The sequence below is a fragment of the Neopelma chrysocephalum genome, unplaced genomic scaffold (assembly GCF_003984885.1).
Source record: "Neopelma chrysocephalum unplaced genomic scaffold, ASM398488v2 Primary Assembly neopelma1_79, whole genome shotgun sequence".
NCBI lineage: Eukaryota > Metazoa > Chordata > Aves > Passeriformes > Pipridae > Neopelma > Neopelma chrysocephalum.
In genome coordinates this window covers 3,823,212-3,848,552 of record NW_020897740.1, presented here as the reverse complement: position 1 = coordinate 3,848,552, position 25,341 = coordinate 3,823,212, and the positions used below count along the sequence as shown (strand labels likewise).

At 39.3% G+C, this 25,341-nt stretch overlaps 1 protein-coding gene across 2 annotated transcripts; it reads left to right on the top strand.

Moving 5' to 3' along the window:
- The first annotated feature begins 1,027 nt into the window (after positions 1-1,027).
- On the top strand, positions 1,028-22,686 carry HSPA4L (heat shock protein family A (Hsp70) member 4 like). Of its 2 annotated transcripts, XM_027689992.1 has the most exons (19): positions 1,028-1,258; positions 5,338-5,395; positions 6,824-6,964; positions 8,019-8,141; positions 9,495-9,594; positions 10,995-11,128; positions 11,737-11,981; positions 12,067-12,143; positions 13,265-13,416; positions 13,910-14,016; positions 14,421-14,554; positions 15,747-15,949; positions 17,894-17,995; positions 18,500-18,637; positions 18,987-19,112; positions 19,752-19,859; positions 20,830-20,949; positions 21,296-21,457; positions 21,903-22,686. In XM_027689992.1, the coding sequence occupies exons 1-19, from the start codon at positions 1,152-1,154 to the stop codon at positions 22,095-22,097; spliced, it is 2,532 nt and encodes an 843-aa protein (XP_027545793.1). In that variant the 5' UTR covers positions 1,028-1,151; the 3' UTR covers positions 22,098-22,686. The 2 variants fall into 2 exon arrangements, with proteins under 2 accessions (XP_027545793.1, XP_027545794.1); XM_027689993.1 differs by lacking the exon at positions 17,894-17,995.
- Positions 22,687-25,341: the final 2,655 nt, after the last annotated feature.

The following is a 25,341-nucleotide window of genomic DNA, read 5'->3' as shown; positions in this document are numbered from 1 at the left end:
ATATATCTCTAGGTGACAGTGGTTTCTCTTGCTCCTGGAGGTTTTAGGAAAATTCTGGTTATTTAGGAGACTACTGAAACTGTAACAAATGGAGAGATAATCAAACCTCTTGACAGGGATGCTAAACTAGTTTAGTGATTTAGTGCTTATTTTTAGTCTCTCTAGTAGAACAAAACTGCAGTGCAGCATCACATGCTGTGTCACAAAGACACCACATTGCTGTGTGAGACTGAGATGTCATTTTTAGAAGCCAAAAAATGCTTAACAGAGCTTTTCCAGTCAGTAGGTTTGTTTTTTAGAGTTTTAGTCCCCAAATACCTAAAATGACGCCCATAAAACATGGGTTAAGTGCAGTAGAGATATTTGGAGTTCAAGATGTCTTTTTTTGTTTTTTTTTCTAGGAAATTAAGACAGATGAGGTGCTTCTGGGAATACATTAGCACAAATCAAGGACAGTCTTCCATATGTGTTGGCAGTGGGTGGAATATAGGACTTGACAGTCCCAACTCTCTGCCTGTTCCTGGCACCAGGAGCCATCCCCACCTCGGACAGAGGAGGTCTTGGTTCCATTTTTAACGCCTAACTTGGCTTTCCGATACAGGGCTAATCCTGCACCTTGGGCCTCAGGGTTTTCCAGGCCAACCACCTGCTCCAGGAGCTGGGGGTCTGTCCCGCTCTTCACGGCAGGTCTGTGGTGACCCACTCCAGGCACGGCTGTACTAATGACCCCAATCACCGCCCGGCACTAATTGCTACGGATTGCTATAATCTCATTAACTCGGGCCGCATCGCAGCCGATCCTGGCCCTAAGGGGGGGGCTCTGCGCTCCCTTTAAGGGCGGGCGGGGCGGTCCCGCCGCAGCGTGACGCGGGCGCGGGGCGTCGCTCCCGATGGCACCGCTCCCTCCCTCCCTCCTTCCCCGCCTCCATCCCGTTCCAGATCCTTCTGGAAGGGCAGCGCCGCCCGAGCGGTGCCGGAAAGAGCCGAGGGGGAGGCCGGGGCCGGGCGGGCTTCCCGCCGGTGGCGCCTGCGCACGGCGGGGCCGCTGCCGGTTGGTGCCGGTGCTCCGCAGTGGGGGAGCGGCGGGCGCGGAGCCGGGGCCAGTCCCAGTCCCAGTCCCAGCGGAGCCGCGGGGAGCAGCGGGCGCAGCCATGTCTGTGGTGGGCATCGACCTCGGCTTCCTCAACTGCTACATCGGCGTGGCGCGGAGCGGGGGCATCGAGACCATCGCCAACGAGTACAGCGACCGCTGCACCCCGTGAGTACCGGCGCTCCCGGGGCCCGGCGCTGCCGCTCTGCCCGCCGGGGGCAGCCCCGTGTGGTGCTCCCGCGGGGCCGTGTCCCCTGCGCGCCCCGGGGCGCTTCCCGCGTGGTCTCCCCGGACGCTCCAGCCCCCGCGGCGGGAGCGCAGCGCGGCCCCGCCGGGAGCCGGGAGAGCGCCTCTTCCCGAGAACGCGTGCTGGGGCTGGAGGTTGCCCGGGAGACATTCGTGTGTGTGTGCGTCTGGCTGTCCCGGCTGCTGCCTCTGCGTGTCCTTGAAATCCCGCGCTGTGAATGTGCCGCACCGCTCCGGAGGCACGGCGGACTTTTATCCCCGTCCTTGTCACGCTTTGGTTTCGCGTAGCCAAAGATCTCGGTGGAGCGCGTGTGTTTCCCCAACTCTGGAACGCCTGCCAGATCTGGAAGCGTTTTCATTAACAATTACGTGATGGAGTGGTGGCGAGACTGGGAAGGAGGAGGACGTTGATTCACCAGGGAAACAGGGAAGTGGCGCGATGAATTCCCTCTCTTTAAACCTGTTCTTACTTGCACCGCATCTGGTGGCCGTGGAATACCGAGGTCTGGCGAGGAAGGGGGGGGAACTGGGCAGCGTCTGTGATGATGGGATACGCAAGAGTAGGTGGAGACTTTGCTCCTCTGTTTCTATGGGATACGTCTAGGATTTTCACAGCTCTATCTGTGCATAATTTTCGAGGAGGATTAAGGAATTCGTGTAATACTCATGAAAATCGGGGGTTGGATGGTGCTTCCGTTTATTAAAGGAACTTGTAGCCAACAGAGAAAGCTGTTTCTGCTGTGTGAGGCTGTAGTAACTTCAGCGTTGCCCTCCTTTTGATGTCGGAGAAATGTAGGTGTTGGTTTGCTTTCTAAAAAGTTGTTTTTTAGAAGTGCAAAGAAATTTAGTGCTGAAATGCATACTTTCTGTTTTAATGGAAGTACTGTTTAATACTCCTTTTACTCTTTAGAAAAATATACTTTTCACATTAACTCTCAGGCAGTCATTATCCTTGTGCACGTTCTATGAGAACTGAAATTCAGGGACTTTTCAAATTCAGTGCAAGGAATCCCATGAAGTTGTTGCCCAAAGAATCCTCAGGCAGCTGCAGTTTCCTTCCCCCTTATGATGAAGTGCACTTCCAATTCTTAGTTGTTCTTGGAGTATGTTCTTTGCAGAAAGGCTTCTCTGCATTTAATATTTTTCATATTAATGTCTGATTGACTGTACTTTCAAGATATTTGCAGAGGGATTATGAAGGATGTAATGTACAAGTTGACAATTACAACATCTGGAGTACATGTACACTTAAAGGCAGTGGGTGTCTCACTTAAAGTGACATTTTCCTTGGCCTTGTCCGTCTCAAAATGCAGTAATACATGACAACTTGAGGAACATCCTTTCTAACACTGTTATCTTGAGGCAAACCAGAAAGGTCAATAGAAATGTAACAAATTTATTACTGTTATGTAAGTTTGTAATAGTTGCTAAACCTTTACTTCAGGCAGGATTTGAGTGATGTAGATAGATCTAACTCTTGAACCGTCAAAACTTTTCTTCTTATTGCACATAGCAACACAGTAAATGAACTCTTTATTTAAATGTTTTTATGCAGGTGCTTACGTCATTCAGATATTTAAGTTAGCTAATAGTTAACATGGATTGGAGATGTCCCAAATACTTATGACTTACTCCCAGAAATACAGAGTCTGCTGCATCTGTGTAGCACTTTGTAAAAATACCTGGACAAACCAGTAACCCTTTCATGTGCAGAGTGCTGTTATTAAGCCATGTAAAGATCCTGGCATAGGGCCTAAAGATAGGACAGTCCTGGCTGTGCTTTTTCTGGGCAAGGCTCATCAGTGCAGCCAGATTCCAGCTTTGGAGCTGGCTCAGATACCTGTGCAGTGCTGCTGTGAACATCATCATTTACAGCATACAGACAAAAGCAGTGTAGACTTGGGGACTGCAGTTTAACGTAGGATTCTTAAGTCATAAATCCGGTATCCCTGTTGTTAAAACATTCAGGTGGTCCTTTGTCTGAAATGTGCCTCCTGTAATCTGATGCTTGGGATTGTTAGTGTTTGTAAGATGTGTATCGTCTTGGAAGCTTTAGCACAAATATTTCTAGAAAGAAAGGAAAAAGATTTTGCCATGAAGCCATCCATTTTGGTAGAACTTGTGTATTTTAAGGCTTTTGGCCCTTGCATCTCTTTGGAAGTTAACTGATGCTTGGCTTTTTCTGAACTGGCAATTGCAGCCAGTCTGTTGTACGTGTTTCCAGTGCTCCTAGCACATTATGCTCATGGCTAGTGGCCCTTTCAGGTGCTCTCCCTCACCACTGTAGTTTTGTGGGAAAAGAGCCAATTGTTGATAGCTCATAATGTTTTAGTAACTTTTTTCAGACCATGTGTGTTTAGTGTGATCACATGCTGTAATTAAGATCATGAAGGTAACATCTTCTTCAAAACAGTGCAGGGAGAGGATTGAAATGTCCTTCCAGTGCGGAGAGCTGCTACCTTAGTGAAGTCTGGGTACTGCTCTACAGCTCTCTTCAAAGCAAGCTGAGGGTAGTGGTAAGGGAAGCAGTTCAGTATCCTTGTATCCTTAGGGTGGATGTTCTTCCTAGAGGACTGTTTTGGATACTGCAGAAGTTTTTGGTGCCAAAGAGAGCACATTCATTTTTTGGCATTGTTGCTTCCCAGCCAATGGAAGAAGAAACTATCCATCCCTCTGTGCTGGAAGTGAGTAATTGAAGTAAACCGTGGCAGGAGCTGTGGTGTGTCAAGTAGCTTCCTGACTTGATGCTTCATGCTCTGTGTGGGGTATGTGCCAGTAGCTGTCTGTCAGCAGAGTCAGATTCCTACACTTGAAAAGGTGTGATACAATAGCATAAGTTTGTAAACCATTTGCTTACTATATAAAGAGCTCTTTTATCTGACCTTCATTAATTATCACAAGGTATGATTGGGAACTGTAGCGTTGTGACGTTAAAAATGGTGAAAGCTGAACTACATATCTGAAAATGTAGGGCAATGCCTTGTCTGTTTGCAGCAGTGAAATCTGGAGGTTTTGCATGTTCAGTGTGGTGTCACAGAGAAGAGGTTGCTAGAGGATACTCTCAAATTACAGTGGCCTCGTTGTAGTGATGATGGAGAGGAGGCAGGAAGTAATCTGCTGTAGTGACCTTTATACATTCATTAAACAATTACAATTACATTTGAACTGCATGAAATCTGGGTTGTATCTGTTACTTACTCCTGAATGGTTTTAGCCAGATTTGTTCCCTTTTGTGGAAGAGTTCTATTTCAAACCTGTAATGTGACGTACGGTGATAGCTTCCAGAAAATAAACCAACCATTTCCAAAGGTGGTGGTGAGGGGGGCCAGATGGTGACTGTGACCTGGGGCAGCCTTTGCTGAGCCAGAGGGGTGTTCAGTGGTGACACAAGAAACAGCAAGGGTCTGTGGACTGCATTAGAGCTTCCAAAGCCCTGGGAGCTGTTCCCAGATATCTCCCCTTTTGCCTGTTTGCAGCATGTACTTGGTAGTCCTCAGTTATGGAAGTGCTCAGCAGCTTGTGGGCTGTTCAGCTCCCCTGGCCTTAGATGTTTGAAGTTTTTTCCAGTTGTTGTGTCAGGATTGTTGGTAAGGGCTCTTACAGTGTGAATGTGGTCCTGTCAGACTCAAGGGTTTGTTGAGTCAAAAAAACCTGACTGGTAAAGTTCAGGTTTTTAACCTAAATGTCACAGGCTTCTTTTCGCAGTTACCTGTGACCTAAAAGTGACTATTCATACCTTTCCTTCATGATGAGATCTGTAGAAACCTTTACAGAATTCCCTAAATGCAATTATAATGACAACAGTTGCAGTGCTTGCAATTTCTAAACTAATTTAAAAAGAACAACTGGAATTCCACTTCAAGTTCTGGTGCTTTATGCAGTAATGCTCTTAAACACCACATCCATATTCTGCTACTTGAATTTTTATATTTTATAGTACCATGGAAATATTTTATGATGTTATCTTTTAAAGCTGATTTTTTTTTTCTGTTTTTACTTAGAGCATGTATATCTTTGGGATCCAAGACCCGAGCCATTGGGAATGCAGCAAAGAGCCAGGTAAATGGATCACAAACTTTATTGTGATTTATTAGACTTACGTCCTGTTGAACAAGTCACGAATAAAGTTGATAATTTTATGTTTTGAAGTGAATTTTCTGCAGTAAGTGTATATTTCACAGTAATAGTTACTGCTTCAACAATATTAACAACCCTGTATTAAAATTGCAACTCTATTTCTGCATTGTTTTGTCATACAGAGTGGGGGGGCAAAAAGAGAAGAAACAGAAAACCTTGTTTGTTCACCAGTAAAATAATATTATTTTCTTGCTTACTCATGACAGCAAGAATAGAGTTCGTAATTAAATCTCTACTGGGGTGGGGAAGGATAATGTGCTTATGCTTTAGAAAAGCTGAAACTGAAGTTGAACAGAGTTTCATAGAGATACTGGTTGTTGCTTATAATGGGAAATGAATGCATTTTAGTTATGTACTATCTCACTTCGGAGCTTTGAACGAAAGTGAAATTTCTGTGATCCTCAGTAAATTCACTTGCAACCTAGGAAAACCTCTCTTTGGGGAAAAAAACACATGTTAAAGATTTGTAATAGACGGTATGAATCTACAAATTCAAAATAGGTCAGGTCTTGCTCTCTTTTTTTGTGTCCATGCACGATGTTAGCATGTTGAAGACTTCCTTCCCCTTAGATTTGCCTGGCAGATGTGAAGGTAGTAGAGCCCTCCTGATGTACTGTGAGCAGGCAGTAAATGCAGAAGCCATGTTGCTTTCATTCTGAGCAACTTTACACTTTTTATCTGAGCTCAGCCCCTGAACTTTGCTGCTGAGAAAGTGTCCTGTCAGTATTCTTCCCATCTGGGAAATTTGCTGTTTAGATTAGTAAACTAGTTCATCTTGGACAAGATTACCCTGCAGTAGTTTCTTTTGATAGCTTAAATACTGTGTGCATTGGGATTTGCTTCTTCTGGCCCTTTCTTTGCTTAAAAGCCTGTCCTTAAAGTAACTGGGTTAAAACACTGATGAGAGGTGTGGGGAGGCTTCACATCCAGTTGGGATCTGAATTAGAGGAGAACTTCAAAGGAAGTGAAATGTGTTCATTTGGTGAAGGTTCATATAAGGTTATTGTAGGTGATAACTTCATTTATTCTTACTGACAGCCATTGCAACAGTATATGATCTCAAATATTGCATAATGTATCAGAAAGTTCCTCAAATGTAAAAACCACAGTAAAAATTGATGGCAGCAAGCTAATGAATATTACAGAGAGAAGTAAACTTGAATATTTTTTAATGGAGGTCATAGATTAAAAAATAGGTTCTTCTTTCTCTCCCCATACATTTCTTTCCAGTGAATGTGTAGGGCTTTACACAGGTCAGTGTGTGAATTAAACCCAACATAACAAGAGTTTCTTTCTTCACGGTCCTCTGTAGCCTGCATGTCACAGGTAATTAAAATATGTTTTCCACAGATTGTCACAAATGTAAAAAATGCAGTACATGGTTTCAAAAAACTGCATGGAAGAGCATTTGAAGATCCTTACATACAAGCCGAGAGGGCCAAACTTCCCTATGAACTTCAGAAGATGCCTAATGGCTCCGTGGGAGTAAAGGTGAGTTAAAGCTTTGGGCAGAGTACTTTTAGAGGTACATTTGGACCTTTGTCACTTCTTGCATGAACAGACTTACATTTTCCCTAAGAAGGCTCTAAATATATTCCTGTTTCTCTAAATAAGTCCTGTACTTTCTAACCAAGACGTCCATCGAGGTTTCTCATCAGTCGTATTTGCTTTCCATAGTACTTTCCATTACTAGCTTTTCACCTTACCCTAATAGATTTACCTTCAAATATGTTCAAATACCTTAAAAAACTACTGTGTGTGATTATTAGTTTCCCTCTGAGATTAGGTCTTAGACATGCAGAGAGACCAAGTTTCAGGAAAACAAGATAATGCTCTGAATATAAAATCTGAACAATTTATTTGTAATTTGCTTCCAGACTAAATGGCTGGAAACTGCTTTTCTCAGAGTTCAGGCTTTCTGTTTTCAATTTCTGAATGTGTCTGGTTTTTTTAGCATTTTAATTTGGATCAGGAATGCACTTTTGAAGCAGATTTCCCATTCATCCTCAGTGCACTTTGAGTTGCTTTTTGACAGGGCTTCATACCACAGAGTGGGTTTCATTCTGTACACCTGGTCATATCACAATAATTGCCAGTGTAAATATACATCCTTCTGGTTTTCCCTGCACAGGAGTGCTTGGGATTGCTAGAGAGACAGTAGTCTCTCAGGAATTCAGGACACAGAACTTGATGTGAAGGCTGAAGGTTCAGATGTGTTTCCTGAGCAGGGCAGGACTGTTAGAATTGCCTTGTTTGCACCTTCCCTGCCTCATGTGCTTAAGTGACCCTTGCAGGAAGCAAATGTTCATGAGCAACAGAAATACTGTATCATTGTGAATAGCCCCTTGAGATAACTGAGGTGTTAAGTTTCCCACAAAACAATTTTCACCTAAACTGAACTGTTTTAAGATTTGTTGTAGGTAGCACAGATTGTAACATCAATTGATATGGTGTTATTTGTGTCTAAAGTCTGGTATTAAGCTTCATCACATCTTCAGAGAAAAGTTGAGATGATTGATTACAGAATCACAATTCTCTGTTTCAGGTGAGATACCTTGATGAAGAGAAACTTTTTGCAGTTGAACAGATTACAGGAATGTTATTGGCCAAACTGAAAGAGACTTCAGAAAGTGCTTTGAAGAAGCCAGTGGCAGACTGTGTGATCTCAGTAAGTGGTAATATATTTATTGTAATCTATAGATAGCTTTACATAAGCTAGGACAGGTTATGCCATGGTGCAGTGGGAATAGATACAAGTAGTGGATAGAAATTGTATCCCCAAAAATAGGCCTTTGTTAAAGGTTTTCCAAATGGAATCGTATGTGAGAAGATGAAAAATTTGTTAAATCAAGAGTGTTTTTTCAGAAAGAACATATTGCTTAAGCTAATCCAAACTGTCTATCTACAAGGGCTGTGTATAGTGTTCCTGATTACTGTAGTTCCTGTTATAAATGGAAGCTGTCCTGTGTGTGAGCACATCCTCCTTGATTCCAAAAAACCTTCCCAAATTCATGTTAAATTTCTTTGTTATTACATAGTTGAGTGCTGTTGTAGTGCAGTTGAGAGTTGCCTAAACTCTCTGAGGGTCATAGTAACAATTTGAGAAGCCCAAATTACTTGGCTTTGTTTGAAAAAGCCTTTTTATTTGGTTGGTTTGCCCATGATTTTTCTAGCTGATGGCCTTCCCCATGAGGAGGTTTTGTTCCTGATATGAATTCCTGTGTCTGCTTTTCACATGGTTTTTGTTTACTGGCTCTGCTGGGAAGTCCGGGCATGAGGGATTGGAGAGACATTGCATCTGTCAGAGACATAGAAACTGGAAAGTCATGTAATTTAGCTGTTAGAAATCCACTTTGATGTTTTTCCTTGCTTCCTTTTGGTATACAAAGACACTTAGAGAGCACCTCCCATGCACAGAGGGATACACCACAGTGGTAGCCAACAAAACACACTGTGAATGTAGTTCTGACTGACACTGAAGATGTGCCAGCTGATGGCAGCCAGCTTCTAAATGGGTTCTGATTATGCTTTGGCTGTTTTTGATGGCACTGTTGTAGCTCCCTGTAAGCTGGCACTGTGCTGGAGGTGATATTTGAAAAATGAATACAGGTTCAGGTTTAGTTGTGGCATCACTGCAGTGCTTCTGCCTGTAACTTGTTTTTGGGCTATGTGTGAATATTTATTCTGTTGACTTTGTCCTGCACAAATGTTTTCAGTTAGTAATGATTTTAAGAATCTGAGAAAGCATTTTCAGGGTTTTTTTTTGTGGTGCTTAAATCGGCTTTATTTAAGACAACCTTGGATGCCACTTCATTTTTGTCATATTTTGAAATCTTAATTAAAATATGAACTAAAATGAACTAGCTACCTGTTTTATTCAGACTGCCTTATTAATTTCTGGCTAGCTCATAACAGTTTCTTGTGGCAATGACATTTATAGGGTAGCTTAATGGGCAAGTCTGACTTATTTAAATTAAAAAATCCATATTCCATAATACCGTGTTGTTATTTTTGGAAACAGGTCCCTAGTTTCTTCACTGATGCTGAAAGAAGGTCTGTAATGGCAGCTGCACAGATTGCAGGACTAAATTGTCTGAAGCTGATGAATGAAACTACAGCAGGTAAAGGGCAGAAACTCTTTTTTTTCCTTTTAAATCCATTCAGGCTCTTGAATGTGAGGGTGATGACATCCTGCTCTTACACAATCAGGAGCTTGAGAAGGAGCTGTCCGGGCTGGTACTGCCCAATCCAGCTTGGGAACTGGAAACACAGCAGTGGGGTGGTGTGCAGCACTTAGGAGGCGTGATAGAAGTTGGGGTTTGCTAACTTGAACACAATGCCACTGGGGGATAGCTTTGGAAATAAAGCTGGCATATGTGCTTACCTCTCAGCTGTACCATGAACCTACAGGAGCTGTATCAGGAAGGCCTGAGCTACCTTCAGAATCTCTTCATGATCCAGCTGAGGTGTGCACCTGACCTAAATTCTTAATTGCTGTATTAAATAATAGTACAGTACAATATTATCAGATGTGTCTAAAAGATTATGGTAAATACATTCTTTAACATAGGTTGTAGTGGGGCCTTCTAATTTTCTTTCCAGCTTTCTAGAAGATGGGTATATTGAAGTAAAAATAAAACTTATGGAAGTATTAGAGAAATACTTTTATCATAAGCTAATACTTAGTTGCAGTGATAAACATTGAAGGGAAATTATCAAGTATAATCCAAAGATTTTTCATTTTTAACTACTTACTGTGTATGCTTTAAGAGCTGCTTCTACGCAAACTGCATTTTTATGCACTTTTCCAAAAGTGGATTTGCTGATCATATTTACAAACAACTTGAACTATATGACTTTTCAGATATCCAAGTCAACTGAGTCTGTGGGGTAATGACAGTTGAAACTTGAGGCAATCCTGTCAGCTGCAGCAATGGGACAACTGGTTCTATAAAGTAACTTCCCTCTTCTGGTCAGGGCAGAGCATAGAAATACCTAACACTTTATGGGAACTAAACATGGAGCTGTTTAAATCAGTAACTTTTATTTTTCTTGATTTAAGTTTTCTTTGCACTTAGAAAGTCTCAAACAACTTTCCAAATGAGTGCTGGGTAGTGAAATCTTAGATTTGTGTAAACTAGTCTTCTAAAACTCTTTTTTCGTTTGTTTCTTGGGCATGCGTGAGTTTTGCAAAGCTAAGATAAAAAATAATGGAAGTAAAGCATTTCAAGGGAGAGGTGTAAGCATGAGGCTTAATCTGTGCAATTTAACAAATTACAATGTTAATTTGGCTGCAAGCAGAACTGAATTACAGGGTGATGCTTCAGTAGTGTTGAACCTTCACTTGACATTTCTTTCATCTCTTGTCAATGAAAAATGTGTTTTCAACATCTTTTCAACATTTGAGCAGTTAAGGAGGTGTTCAGAAAGTGTAAAGAATGGGTAGTGTATGTCTTTTGGTAGTGCTTTTAATGCACACTTTACATCTTGCCCTTAACTTCCATGGGCTGATGTTTTTCAGTTGCATTAGCCTATGGAATATACAAGCAAGATCTGCCAGCCTTGGAAGAGAAGCCAAGAAATGTGGTCTTTGTAGATATGGGACATTCTGCATATCAGGTTTCCATCTGTGCTTTTAACAAGGGAAAACTGAAGGTAATCTTTTAAGTCATGCATTAAAATTCCATATGCCTGAAGTATTTAATATTCAAAATACTGCTCTTTGGAAAGATTACTTTTTTAAATGTCTGTAGCAAATACTTTTAAAACGTGGAATACAAAACTCTTCTGTTGTTTTTCGCTATTTCAGTAAGTCAGTTTTTGTAAAATGCAGAAGTGAACTATCCCAAAGTATATTTTGAAAAGTGCTTGATAATTGAGCACACTGCAGTTTCTGTGCCATGTTATATTACTGATATATTTGCATAATCAGGTAGTCTCAAAAGCATTGTAGTTGTGCAGCTGACTTACTCATGGGAAATTCTTGAACTGCCCAAGTCACTCCATGATGCTGGGGTTTTTTTTCCAAGTTGAAAGTCTTAAATCCAATAGGATACAAGGTAAAACTGAACAGTTTTCACTTCCTGCTTTGGAGACTTTTGTCTATGAGCTGCTACTGGCTGAATGCTTTTGTGAACTTGTCTTTGGTAGCAAAATGCCATTTGAAGTCATGTGGAAGATGATAGCACATTTTGCTGTGTTGAGTAAATGACACAGAACAAACATTGTCTAATAAATTCTCATCTTTCTTTCACTTCTGTCAGGTCTTGGCTACTACCTTTGACCCTTTTGTAGGTGGTAGGAATTTTGATGAGGCTTTGGTAGACTACTTCTCTGAAGAATTTAGGACAAAATACAAACTGAATGTAAAAGAGAATCCCCGAGCACTGTTGCGATTGTATCAGGAATGTGAAAAGCTCAAGAAGCTTATGAGTGCAAATGCTTCTGACCTTCCACTCAATATTGAGTGCTTCATGAATGACCTTGATGTCTCCAGTAAGATGAACAGGTACGGTGTGCTGTTTTCACTGAGGTGCAGGGGAGGGTGGTCTCTAAGCTGCCTCATAATGTGGAACACTCTTCCTGTCCTGCAGAGCTCAGTTTGAGCAATTGTGTGCTGCCCTTCTGGCCAGAGTGGAGCCTCCTCTAAGAGCAGCCATGGATCAAGCAAGTAAGTAGAAGTTAATTTAGGTACTGCTAGTAATCCAGTTATCCTCGATCTCCTTAATGATTATCTTTTTAATATATTTTTGTATTTATTAGAATTGCAAAGCTAAATACTGAAAAGTTAAATGTAAGTTCCATTCATACGCTTGTCATGACTGCATGATCCCATTCCCGCCTCATTTATTGCACATGCCACTCTGCAACCTTGGTTATTGACCCTCATTCACCCTGTGTCATGGAAAAGGCTGGCACTCTGAATTGATTTAAAAAAACACAAAACCAAACCAAGCCAAAATGATGATGGGGAAAAAATATTATTCTTTACTGCAACCTTTGGGCCAGCCTGTTCCATGTGATACATACATGTCTTTGCTGACCTGAGAATTTGGCAGTATATTCTTAAAACAAGTTACCAGAAGCATGTGCAAATAACAAATTAATTTCTTTTTTGCCTAATGTAGTGTAAAAGAGAGAATTAGACTTTCATGGGAAAAGGTTTTACCCCTAATTCCAGCATCTTCATCTAAAAGAAAGGGAAGAATTCTGCTTCTCTTGGCTAGATAGCTAATACAGGAATTAACAACCTGAGTAACATCTGAGCAGAGCTGTTCAAGGACTGATAGTTTGAGATTATTTATACACATAACTTCTTAATTCTGAATTCAAGATAACCTGCAAGCACAGTCTACTATTTTTTACATGTATTTAGCTAAAGGTTTTGCTTTACTTTTTTGGCAACTAAGATTGAGCCAGCCGTAAGATCAGGTATATTTGGGTTTCATTTTGTTGTTCAGGAGAGGTGAGGTATTGTCCAGTAGGGCAGGGCTCCTAAAGAGGATCCAATTTTACACTTTTGGGTCTATGCACACCAGAAAGGGGATGCACATGCTGTTCTCATTGATGCTTGGCTTCTGCATTTTCCAGGTTTATGCAACTAGAAACCTTTGTAGTCTGCAGGAGGGACAGAGAGTTACAAAGATCTTGTCGGCTGTTAAATGCATTCAGTGCTTGTCACAGTGTCAGATAATAAGAGGACTCTTACCTTTTCTTTTTTTTTTTTAGTTGTCCAAAGACAGCTTTTTGAAATCTTGACGATAATTTAAATCCGTGCACTCTCTTTTCTAGAACTTCAGCGTGAAGATATCTACAGTATAGAAATAGTAGGTGGGGCCACTAGAATTCCAGCAGTGAAGGAACAGATCTCTAACTTTTTCTGTAAAGAGATAAGCACCACGCTAAATGCTGATGAAGCTGTTGCAAGAGGCTGTGCCTTGCAGGTATAGTTATTGAAATAAAACTTCGGTATTGCTACTTTAACATCATGTACTAATGAAATACAACTAACCACAAGCAAAAGGTGCTACAGCTGAAACAAGATACAGGGTCTTACTTCTTTCAACAGTTTGTCAGAAATGATTCTGTTACATTCGTTAATTTGCTGCTGTGTCATGTTAAAAGGATGGTCTTGTTAGAGACCTGTTAAGTTTGATGACCAAAATTCTGCTGTTCCACTCCTATGTAGTCGTTCGAAAGCTTTGCTGGGTATCTTTACTGAAAATCACTGGGGAAGTAGCACCTATTACTTCTGTTAAGTCTTTCAGTTCAATTAACTATGGGAGGGTTCTGTTAAAAAAAATTCTATGATAAGCAGGACCTCCATATGACCTATATGATTTGTAGCCTTTTAACTCTTAAGTATTAATTCTTGTACTTGTTATTTATTTGACTATATGGATATAATAAAATTTTGGTCTTTTTTTCTTTTTCTAGTGTGCAATTCTTTCCCCAGCTTTTAAAGTACGTGAGTTTTCCATCACAGATGTTGTTCCTTACTCTATAACGTTGAGATGGAAATCATCTTATGAAGAAGGAACAGGGTAAGTTGGTACAGTGCCTACTGAAAAGTGTGTGTTTGTATGTCAAGAAAAATGTTGAGCTGTGGGGAAAAAACCAGGCCTCTGGCTTTGAAGCTCTCGTCCACTTGAACTGTTTTAGATTTTTTTTGCACTTTAGCTTTTTAATTTCCAATTACTGCTTAATAATTGGAAATACATTTAATTAAGAAATGTTGCAGTGAAGTTGCTTAGTTTTTAATAAGTGTCATCTTGAATGCAGAGTCCAGCTTTGAGACCAAGAGGCTTTCAACCTCCAAATGTTGTCATAAAATACCTTAAATTACTCAGCTGTTTGCGTGGCTGCTGATCATTAACATGCCTGGATTTTCATTATCCATTAAATTATGCTCAGAGGTTTAACCTCACTTAATGTTTTACTGCTTTAGGGAGTGTGAAGTCTTCAGTAAGAACCATGCTGCTCCATTCTCAAAAGTAATTACTTTTCACAAGAAAGAGCCTTTTGACCTGGAAGCTTATTATACCCATCCGCATGAAGTGCCTTATCCTGATTCCAGAATAGGTAAGGAAATGTGAATAGAAACTCCTTACCCAGCTCCTGTTGATATTGGGAAGAGTGGTTCTCCTTTCTTCTAAGATAGGTCACTTCCATATTTCCTAGTTTATAGTAAAGGTTTGGTTCTTTAGAAAGGCTCAGCACAGTCTTCTTGGTTTAAATGTAGTGATCAAACAGTATTGACGTCTTTGTTGGACAGTTCCTAAAAAAAATTCTGCTCTGTTCATTTTATCTTTACTGTTTCTGAATGCTTTAAAACAAGTAGGTACAAAGAGTTTTTAGTGCTCTACTGTCTGGTTCTTTCAATTTCTATAAAATTGATAAAGATCTTATGTGCCAGCTAGCCTGGATTTTTCAAAGAAATTGGATCAAAGGAGCTGTTGCCTGTCTGGACAGGTAACTCATCTAGTGCTATCCCTCACGTCTCTTTCTGTTAATCTGAGAACATAAAAGATAGGCATTTCCTCAATTTAAGCATCTGTAGTAGAGTTTAAAGAATTAGATTGTATGAATAAGTTTCTTGGTAGTTAATGCTACCTTACTTGCAGTATCAATATACTCCTCAAGGTCTTTAATTCATGATTTTATTTCCTGATTTATTAATCAGATATAAACTTGGTGCTGTTTATTTAGCTGTCTATGCAAGAAGTCTGTGGTCTTCAGGAAGAAACGTTCTTCTTTATGTGTGCACAGTCTGCATCATCTACAGTCAAATTTCCAGCAAGTTGCAAAATGTATCAACCTCACTACTTCCAGAAGCCTTGATAAGCACTGTTCATTCTCCAGGAAGTGTAGTGCAACCATGTTATCAAATTCATCATTCAAAATCTCTGTTAACATTTTATTTTACAGTGTGAAGTTTGACTTACGTGGACAAAAGAAACCATTTGAGATCATCAGAGTAATTTCTCTAGTGTGATGGTTACAGAAGGCAACAGAGAAGTAGAATACCTAGTAAAGTGGTATCTTGCTTTTTTATGAAATACAGATAAAGCAAAAACATCTTACTAATTGTCAGTGAACTGATAATAATTGGGGAACCAGGCATTAGTTTATCTACCTGCAGCTTACATTGTAGGATTGACAATGAAGTAGAAAGTTTCCAAGTAGTTCAAGTTACATGAAGGTGCTGTTTAAATTAACGCCCTTTCACTACTTTTTTGACACAACAGTTAAAGCCATCTTTATTGTTTTCAAGGGCGTTTCACTATTCAGAATGTTGGTCCCCAACCTGATGGCGACAATTCCAAAGTGAAGGTGAAGGTGCGTGTCAACATCCACGGCCTTTTCAGCGTGGCCAATGCTTCCATCATAGAGAAGCAGAACGTAGAGGGGGATCACAACGACACACCCATGGACACTGAATCATCGAGTAAGAACCAAGGCAGAGATGAAGAGCTGGTATGTAAACTTGGAAATATCTACACTGTAATTCTGATGAGAGAGTCAATAATTGCAGATTAAATCAGTGTTTAGCTTTTGACAGTTACTGCTTCTCCACCCTTAAATTACTTCTTCAGTTATGTAACACATTTCTTCATGTTTATTATCGAAGTACTGGTGAAGTGTGGCACTAAGAAAGAAAGAAGAATGTAAAACCAGATTCTAAAGAATAAAGTGATATTTTTTGTTATTGTTCTTCACCATCTCTCTACTAGCATTAGCATTATCTGGTGTTGCTAGCAAATGGCAGCATATTTAATGAGATCTGTTGACAAATTAGTCTTAGGGTTTGTTGTTCCTCACACAGTATTTTTTGAATGAGTAAAAAATATATGGTATATCTTTATATATGATGGCCTTGGCAGCCTTTCATTTAAGATCTGTTCTTAGCAGCTTTTCCCACTTTAGTTCAATATACTACAGGAATTGGAGCAGGTGGTTACACAACTAGCATTACATAATCTATATAAGCAACTCCTTAAATACTACACTGCTTTCCAGGAATGTGAGCATATTTGAAATACTAAATATGATGCAGTTCCTTGTGGGCAAGTGTTCCGTATCTGATGTTTGTAATCAAGTGGAAAAGGATTGGAAGTGATAGAGGTGGCATTTAGTCTGAGGCACACTGCACATGGAGTTCACTGGGTGTTCAGTACACGAGTAACTGCTTCCATCCTCAGGCTTTCCAGCTGTAGTACTCCATTTGTCTAACATATCTTCTGTTTCACAATGGTGCTTGTCAGCAATTACCTTTCAGTATTGAGGATGATCCCCTTGACTCTGAGGAGGAGGTTTGTGGTGTATATGTTTATTGTTTCCCCTCTATAGCTATTTCCTGTAGGTAAAACAGTTCCTAATGTCGTTGGCTTTTCTGTGTGAACAGTAAGAACAGTAAGTTTAGCATTTAGATTTTTTTTTCCCTACTCTGAAGTGACAAAACTTAAATTTGGTAAAAGTAATCTTGTTTTCCACTCTAAACTGCAACGTATGTCTCTGTGCTAGAGTTTGAAATCCTTAAATGACTTTTTTTTGCATTTTGGAGAACTAACAGTAAATGATTTTTCATGAATATGTAGTTTATGAATCCAGAAATCTGAATTCCTTTTAGTAGAGGCAGTCTTGGATCTTTCAGACTTCATCTGCAGCTCCTTAGTTATCAGTGCACTGGATGTCCAAATATTAGAGTCATCCTGAAAACTTCTCTTGAAAGTGTTTTTCAGTGATAACAGGGAGTTGTATTACTTAAACCAAGTGATCAACACTAGTAATTAGTGATGTCTTTTTCAGATTGTTAAATTTAGAATAAGGCATAAGCGATAAATTTAGGATAAATTTACAGATAAATTTAATTGAAGCTTGCTTCATTTTGGGTGGCAAGGAGGGAAGACAGTTGGTCATGTACTCCTAGAGGCTACTACTACAGAAACTAATTTTTATTAGTCTTGCTGTCCTTGAGACAGAAGCAGGTAATAATTACAATGATTACTTCTTCTTTGGACTACAAACTTTAAAGTTTAGGTCAAAAATTATACAAGGTCAGAGTTCTGGCTGTTCCATAGAGAACCCATTGGTATTGCCTGTGTTGGTAGTGTGTTTTTAGAATGTTCTTTGCTTGCATTTTATATGTATGTATTTTTAATTTAAAGTGAAGGGAGTATTCACAGGGTTCAGTGTAATTATGTTACGGGGACAGACGGCAACATCAAGAGGCTGAGTTCATTTAATTTGAAAGATAGAAATACAAGTAATGTATCAAAACGCCTGTTCAAATATGGTGAATCAAAAATTTTTAGCATTGATTCTGAAGGTCATATATTGTGTGTGATCTACTGTAACTGACATCAGTCTTAAATCTTACAGCAAACCTTTGCATTCCGTTATGTAACTCTCTCTCTCTAGGATAAAATGCAGGTTGATCAAGAAGAAGGTGTGCAAAAAAGTCAAGCTGAACAACAGAACCAAGCAGATGAGGAAACTGAAAATGCTGGAACGGAAACAAAAGTTTGTATTCAGTACTGATAAGACATTTTTTGCCCAGTATTCTCACATTCACTGATTTTACTAGTTGCAGAATGTAGGACTGTGTTTCAAGAAATGCATATTTACATAACCATTTCAGTAAACGAATATATGTAAGTTAGGAATCCTACCATAGCACTTGAGTTTTTAACACAGTATGGTTAAGAATTTGAAGTAGGTTTCTGTTGTTCAACCTAATTTTATAGTGAAGATGTAATTTAGGGAAACTTATGAAATACCGTAAAGAATATTAGCTTCTGAACAAGTTTTCTTACAGCTGTTTATGTTTAAGGAAATTAATTTTCACCAGTTTGTTTCAGAACTGAAGTAATGGTGATTTTGAATAGAGAGGAATAATTAGGTACTAAATCTATATAAAATTAATTTGTAGCTGTCTTAACTAGTTTTATTTGTCTCTCTTTTTTGAGCATAAATATAATAATATTTCCATTCCTGGAAGTTTCTTAGTAGTGTCACTCTTTATAGGCTTCTTCTGGAGAAAAGCAAGATCATCTATCCCAGCCAAAGGCTAAAACAAAAGTTAAGAGTATTGACCTCCCTATACAGGCAAGCCTCTATAGGCAACTGGGACAAGATCTTATCAATTCCTATATAGAAAATGAGGTAAGCAGCATAAACAGATGACCACTCAATGTCGCTGTGAATAATTATCTAAAAAAAATTTGCAACCATCAACTTACCCAATTTAGAATTCTTAGGGGGTTCACCCTTAATTGTAAGGGGGTTTGTTTTTGTTGGGGTTTTGGTGAAATTACTCAGTTTCATTAGAGTTATCTTACCCTGCTCTGGTTGTGCTTGCAGTGCAGATGACTTACACAGAGGTGAACATTTTTATCAGCAATTGGAAATAAGCAGGCTTCTGCCAAGTTCTGTGATGCACTTTCAAGAGAGTAGTCACTGAGCTTGACACTTAAAATGCTTTTAGTTTTAAATAAGCTTTTCTCCACCGTAGGGGAAGATGATGATGCAAGACAAGCTTGAGAAAGAAAGAAATGATGCTAAGAATGCTGTTGAAGAGTATGTGTATGAATTCAGAGACAAGCTGTGTGGAGTCTTTGAGAAATTTATCACTGAAGAAGTAAGACTTGCTTATATGTTTCAACTGTTGGAAAAAGTTCCTTTGTATTAGTAAGTTTTGAGCATGGGTTCTGTGAAGGCTCCAGCAGTCTCTTGGACTAGTTTTGGAGTAATAGATGGCTCAACTTCACAAAAGTGAAGTTCAAATTACACTTGGACCTAACATCTAACTTGCAAGCAAGCAGAGTTCTTTATTGTCTGAGAAGTTCCTCAGTGGCAAAGAAAGATTGGGGATGCATGCAGAAAATAAAAATCCTATGGTCAGCATAGGAAAGCAGGCCACGAGCTTCTAAATGGTGTCAGTGAGTAGGAATAAAAAAAAATGAACAGATAATATGGAAGAATGTTAAGAGGTGCATGGGCTGTCTTACATAGCTTCGGGACTGAATTTATAACTCCAATAAACTTCACCTGCAAATCAGATGAGTAGGGCTGTCCTCCCTCTCTTATCACTCTGTAAAATCTTGGCTTTGAAGTCTGTTAATTACTGTTTTCCTTCACTATCACTTTGAATATTTCAAGCTGATGAAACACTTTTTCGAGTAGGGGTGAAGTTGCGAAGAAGGTGTGTGCGGGTGGGAGAAAAGTCTCATTTGACGTGTTCCCTTCTGAACTGGAGTGTCCCTGACTTGCATTGTAGGATTCAAACAAGCTGACCTTGATGTTGGAGGACACCGAAAATTGGCTTTATGAAGATGGAGAGGACCAGCCAAAACAAGTATACATGGATAAGCTTCAGGAATTAAAAGTAAGGTTTTAAGTTGCTTTCTAGAAAAGTCATGCATGTGTATTCATGGATGGGTGTTCAGGTTGTATATATAAGTTATTTAGGAAGCAAACATAATATTTAGAACTAAAACTACGGTTTGTTTAATTGAGAGTTGTGCTCCTAATTTGAAAATGGTTGAAATGAAGCAGGCTGTCACTAGTGACAACAGATTTAATTGCTATGGGAGTTTTCTGTCAGTCTTCTAACAATCTGAAGGAGGTTTTTGAATAGTTTGACTGCCTTCCTGGGTAATCAGAATTACACTCCAGACCATATGCTCTGATTGTCCTGTTCTAAGTGGTCTTCTATGGCTGTATCATAAAATTCAATTTTTGAGTCTACTGTCTAATGGTAAAGGCTGACAGTGCTTTAACAGTAGCTTCCACTGTATCATTTGATTAGTAATGACAAAAAAAACCCTTTAGATTTTAATAATCTCATGGGGAAAATGTGAATTCTGATGAATGACTAGCTACTTTGGAGTAACTTGAAGTATGTCTCTAGCCCTAGGGCTCCAGTTGTTTTTTCTCAAGTCAGATTTCCTTTGTGGGAGGGATAACTGATGGAAACAGCAGTGCAGATCCAGGCAACTGCCTGGATACCAGTATTCAAGAGAAGGAAAAAACAGACAGTGGATAAAACTAGAAGTTTTCAGATTAACTGCTTGAAAATTAAAGCATTCATTAAATCTTGATTTGTTTCTGTTCCAAAAGCTCTTTTTGCAGAAAACTGCAAAATACCAAGCCTAGTAAGGACAGGTACTACTCCTTTGTTTAAACCTCTGGGATTTTTTTGTTGATGATGCACTAAAGAAACATGCAAAGATTTAGCTCTTGAATGGGTGAGAAAAGGACTTAAAAGCAGCCTTCCTTCCCATGCCTCATTTTATTCTTAGACCAGACTAAAGGATATATGTATTTTGTAAAGATCTTTGTGCTTACTATTCCAGAAATTTGGACAGCCTATTCAGGAAAGATGCATGGAACATGAAGAGAGACCAAAAGTTCTAAATGAACTGGGAAAGAAGATTCAGCTCCTTATGAAAGCAGTAGAAGCATACAAAAATAAGGTAGAAATAAATTATTTAGTGATTTAAGGATTATAAGTGTTTTGAGTTTGGCTGTAGAGCTTTTTGTGTTTAAAAAGCAACCCTATAGGATTAACTCTTAAACTGCTTTAGAAGGACTGTTGTACTTTGATTTATGTTCTCTTGAAGAAGCTGTTTCTGCTAGCAGTGCAAAACAGTTTTCAAGTTCTCAGGAGTCAAAGATCATCACATTTTTCGTGGTCACTTGGACCACTTGAAATGAATCTCTCAAGTTATGGCTGTTACCAGTGTTTCTGTAGCTTCTAAGAGTAATTTAATTGGGTGAGTGGCATATATTAATTGGTGATGCAAATATCTCTCTCCTTAGGATGAAAAATATGATCACCTAGATCCTGCTGAGATGGAAAAAGTTGAAAAATACATCAATGAGGCTATGAATTGGTTGAACAGCAAAATGAACGCCCAGAATAAACTAAGTCTGACTCAGGATCCAGTTGTGAAAGTGGCAGAAATACTGGCAAAATCTAAGGTAAAAAAAATCATAAAAATCATTGTTACGTTCTAGTAAGTTTGTCTCAAACCAGATTTTGGGCGAGATTTGAGGTAGAATATTACATCTACAAACATTTTAAAGCTATTAAAAGATATATACAGAGGGAGCAGCACTTTCAGCAATCTTCAGTGCTGGCTCTTGAATTACAGCATACCTCTGCATAAGCTTTTTTAAATACCCTGAGTTACAGCACCAGACTTTTTGCAGAGTGGATTGCCATATAGGTTTGTAACAGATCAGAAGTTCTTTAGGTAGTGAAAGGCTTTATTTGAAGTTTCTAAATTTAATAGAGTTGAGAAGTCTAATCCTTGAAAATTAAATTCCAAACTGTTATGGACCAGAAAGGAATGAGAGACATTCTAGTATAGTACAGTTGCTGTGCCACCAAATGACCTTGCTGTCTCAATTCTGTCACAATTAGGAATTGGATAGCTTCTGTAATCCCATTATATACAAGCCCAAACCGAAGATAGAACCTCCCAGTGATGGGCAGTCAAAAGCTAACGGTGAACACAATGGACCAGTGAACGGACAGAGCGGTACTGAAACAAAACCTGAACCAGCAAAGGACAACCCTCAGCAGACCAAACCCCCTGGAGAAATGGAAGTGGACTAAATCTTGCATTTCTTTTACTTAATTAAAATAGTGCAAGTAACCACAGGGTCCATTCTTTTTGTCTGGTACACACCTCAGACGTTCAGTTATTCTTAGCCAAACTTCTGTCATTTGTTGATGAGTAGTTTTGAAAGTGTTTTATATTAAGTACAGCTCTGATGTTCATTTCCACTGATGCTGCTTATGTGGAGCTTTAGCCAAATGTAGATTGTATAAGTCAGTTTAAGCTTTCCCAATATATTTTATATCAAACATACAGAATTGATATATAAATGGCAACAATCTACCTTATTTAAAGCTTTTATTGTGAATAAACCTCAGCTCCTTTATTCAGGAAAGGACTCTGTATTGCACTACTGATGCTCAAGTGTAGATCTAATTGCATCTTTATTTTGGAAAAATATTGGAATTGAAGTGGCAAAAGCTGTCACTTGAAGCACTGACCTTTTCTAGTTATTGTATTGTTATAATTTAAATATTAAAATAGAGGTTAGTTGGCATACCAGTCCATCTTGTTGATGTACCATGGGAATTGTACGGTCTTTTTCATATAAACTGAATAATACAAGCTTAAATGTGTTTCTTTTTTTAGGTTCCCGTACCACTAACAATCTTAGTTACAAACAGCTCCAGTTTAGTGGCTCTGCCATGTGCTGAAATTCATGGTCTTGGTGCACACCGCTGTACATAATGTACTGTGCTTATGATAGGATGATGCTAATGATAATAGGATGAAAGGGTAGAATACACAAGGCCTGTTGCATAGCTTTCCCTTGAAAATGTCTTATTGCACATGTTACTATTTCCACTTCTTTTGTTTTGAATTAAATTTACATCGTATCTCATGCTGGGAAGGAGAAACAACAGAAATGGTTTCCATGCACAAGCTGGATATCAGCACCCTGATTTTGAGGTTGCTTAAATGCTGTTTAGTGCAGTCTTGAAAGAAATGCTGAGAACTCATTTAAGCCTTGGTATTCAGCATGTAAAGCTTTTGGTCTAGGACCAAAACAAAAACTGGATATTACTACTGCGAAGGTGGAATCTACTTGATGAACTTGCATAGCTTACCACTTACTTTTGGTTGTTTAGTTATCTAATGAAAGTGTCTACAATGTCTTGCTATTTTCTTTGATACATCTTAAACACTGTCAAGGTCCAATGTATGTTCCTATATTCCAAATGCGTCTGTCAGTCACCAAGGTACTGTAGCACTTGCTAGAGCCAGTCACTGTTGACTTCAAACAGCTCCTCTATTACCAGAATGGGAATGGGCTACTCTAACTATGAAAAGTGATTTCTGATTCCAGTCAGCATAAGAAACTGGGATTAGTTGCAGTGTAATGCTTCAGTGACTTGAACTGTGTTGCAGAAACAAACTTGGGTGTGTTCAGGTGTTAATTAGGCACTCCTGCAGCAGTTCTCCTGTGTGAGGTGTTGCTGTTGTAAACAAGTGAAGAATCATGATCTTGTTTCTGGCTTTAGCAGCCATTTTATCTCCAGCCATGCCCTTTGTCTTCCATCGCTGTTCATGCTATAAAAAGTAATCCATGACCAGTGGTAGGAGTAAATTAAACTCTCACATCTCTTCACAGAAAAAGGAAGCACCATTTACAGCTGTACATAAACCTGCCAGACTAGTTCAGGTTCTAGAATTGCATCTTCATGACTGTCATCAAGTGACTGAAGTGCACATGCTTTGCTCTACTGACTGTTGCTCCTCCATGTGCTCAAGTGTGGATGGGCTGACACCATTAGTTTACATATGTAAAGTCCTGTAACAAAAACAGTGACCTTGAAGAGCTGCTCTGCAGCCACTCTGCAACCTCAGTCTTGAATTCTGCCACTCTAGTCACACCTCTGGCACTGAGGGGGTGACTGTATTTCAGCATCAGTTGTCCTAAGTTTAAGTCAGTAATGACTGAGCTACCTTTGGTCCTGTAGGCTTTTAACACCATTAATATCTTAATGACTTTTACCACAGCAGTGTAATGAGTAGCGTTCTTAAGTATTGGCTTAAAATCCATCTACACATTAATTTGTCTAATAGACTTCCTGATGCCTGGCAGAAGAGCTCACACAGCAGAAATCTCCAGTGTAAGTTCTTCAATAGCTAAAGGGTCATGTGCAAGAACAGAGTATCTTCTGCTCATGGTCATCAGAACCTTAATACTATATTACAAATGTTTGAAGCAATTCTTAGGATAAGGTCTAAAATAATCCTGCAGCACACTTAAAAGCAGATATGGTTCAGACAAACAATTGTAAAGTTTTCTTACTGGGATAGGGATTTTTGCTGTGCATCTGGTCTGTCTCTAGATGCTTGGTTAAGAGGAATGCTGCCCACAGACTGCCAACAGCAACTGGTTGCTGAGGTTCATGTTAGGAATCCCTTTGAGAAGGGCAGAGTTGTTCTTTCCACAGTGAGCTTCACATTAAAATATGATTTGTTAATATGTAATCTGTTTTCTGTTACAAAGAGGAGATTTTACCAAGGCAGATCTAAGATTAGGTACTTACATAAGCTATGCACAACTTGAATGTGAGGCTTTGTGTGTCAGACTCAAAAAGTGAGTTACCCTGTGGCTACTCTGACAGCACCAGAGTGACTATCTTTGCAACATAAAATTTGTTAGGAAACCAACAGTAGTGTGCTACTCTGCATCTGGGATATTTTAAAAGCAAGTATTCGTCAATAATGTCTTATTTGAAACTTTCTGCTGAGGGCAAGATACATCCTGAATGCTTGAAAATGTTCCCTTAAACATTTAAAAATATTTTCATTTTGAAACATCCCACAAAAACAAAAAAAGGAAGTAACACTATCTTTGTAAAGGCAGTAGAGTTTTGTTTAAAAGAAAAAAGGTTACAGTATTAACATAGTTACAAGCCAGCAGCAATACTTTGTTTCATTTTACTAGTAAGATCTTTCTCCTTTCAAGAGGACTGTTTCTCTTCTGTATGGAGCTTTAATGGACTTATTCAAGGAATGGCTTTAAAATAATTTGTGTTAATTTTCTTTACTAAACTAAGTTGCTGCTAACTATTTTACAACTGATTCATGGGTTCCTTTCCATGTTTTTTATTATAGTACTTCAGAATTTCAGGAGTTGCTTCAAGATTCATGCAGATGTAAGAAACAGATTTTTAACTATACATTTAAGTTAAGCTTTTATACACTTCTTTCTTTAAGCTGCTGCTCCATGACAAAATACCCCACTAGGAGCTGCCTGCCTTGTTTGGT

What these genes read in the sequence shown, in the direction of transcription:
- HSPA4L (XM_027689992.1), top strand. Translation starts at nt 1,152, where the DNA reads ATGTCTGTGGTGGGCATCGACCTCGGCTTCCTCAACTGCTACATCGGC. An exon ending in GGAATGCAGCAAAGAGCCAG is followed by an intron (nt 5,396 to 6,823) that starts GTAAATGGATCA and finishes TGTTTTCCACAG; the next exon opens with ATTGTCACAAATGTAAAAAA. An exon ending in GATGAATGAAACTACAGCAG is followed by an intron (nt 9,595 to 10,994) that starts GTAAAGGGCAGA and finishes GATGTTTTTCAG; the next exon opens with TTGCATTAGCCTATGGAATA.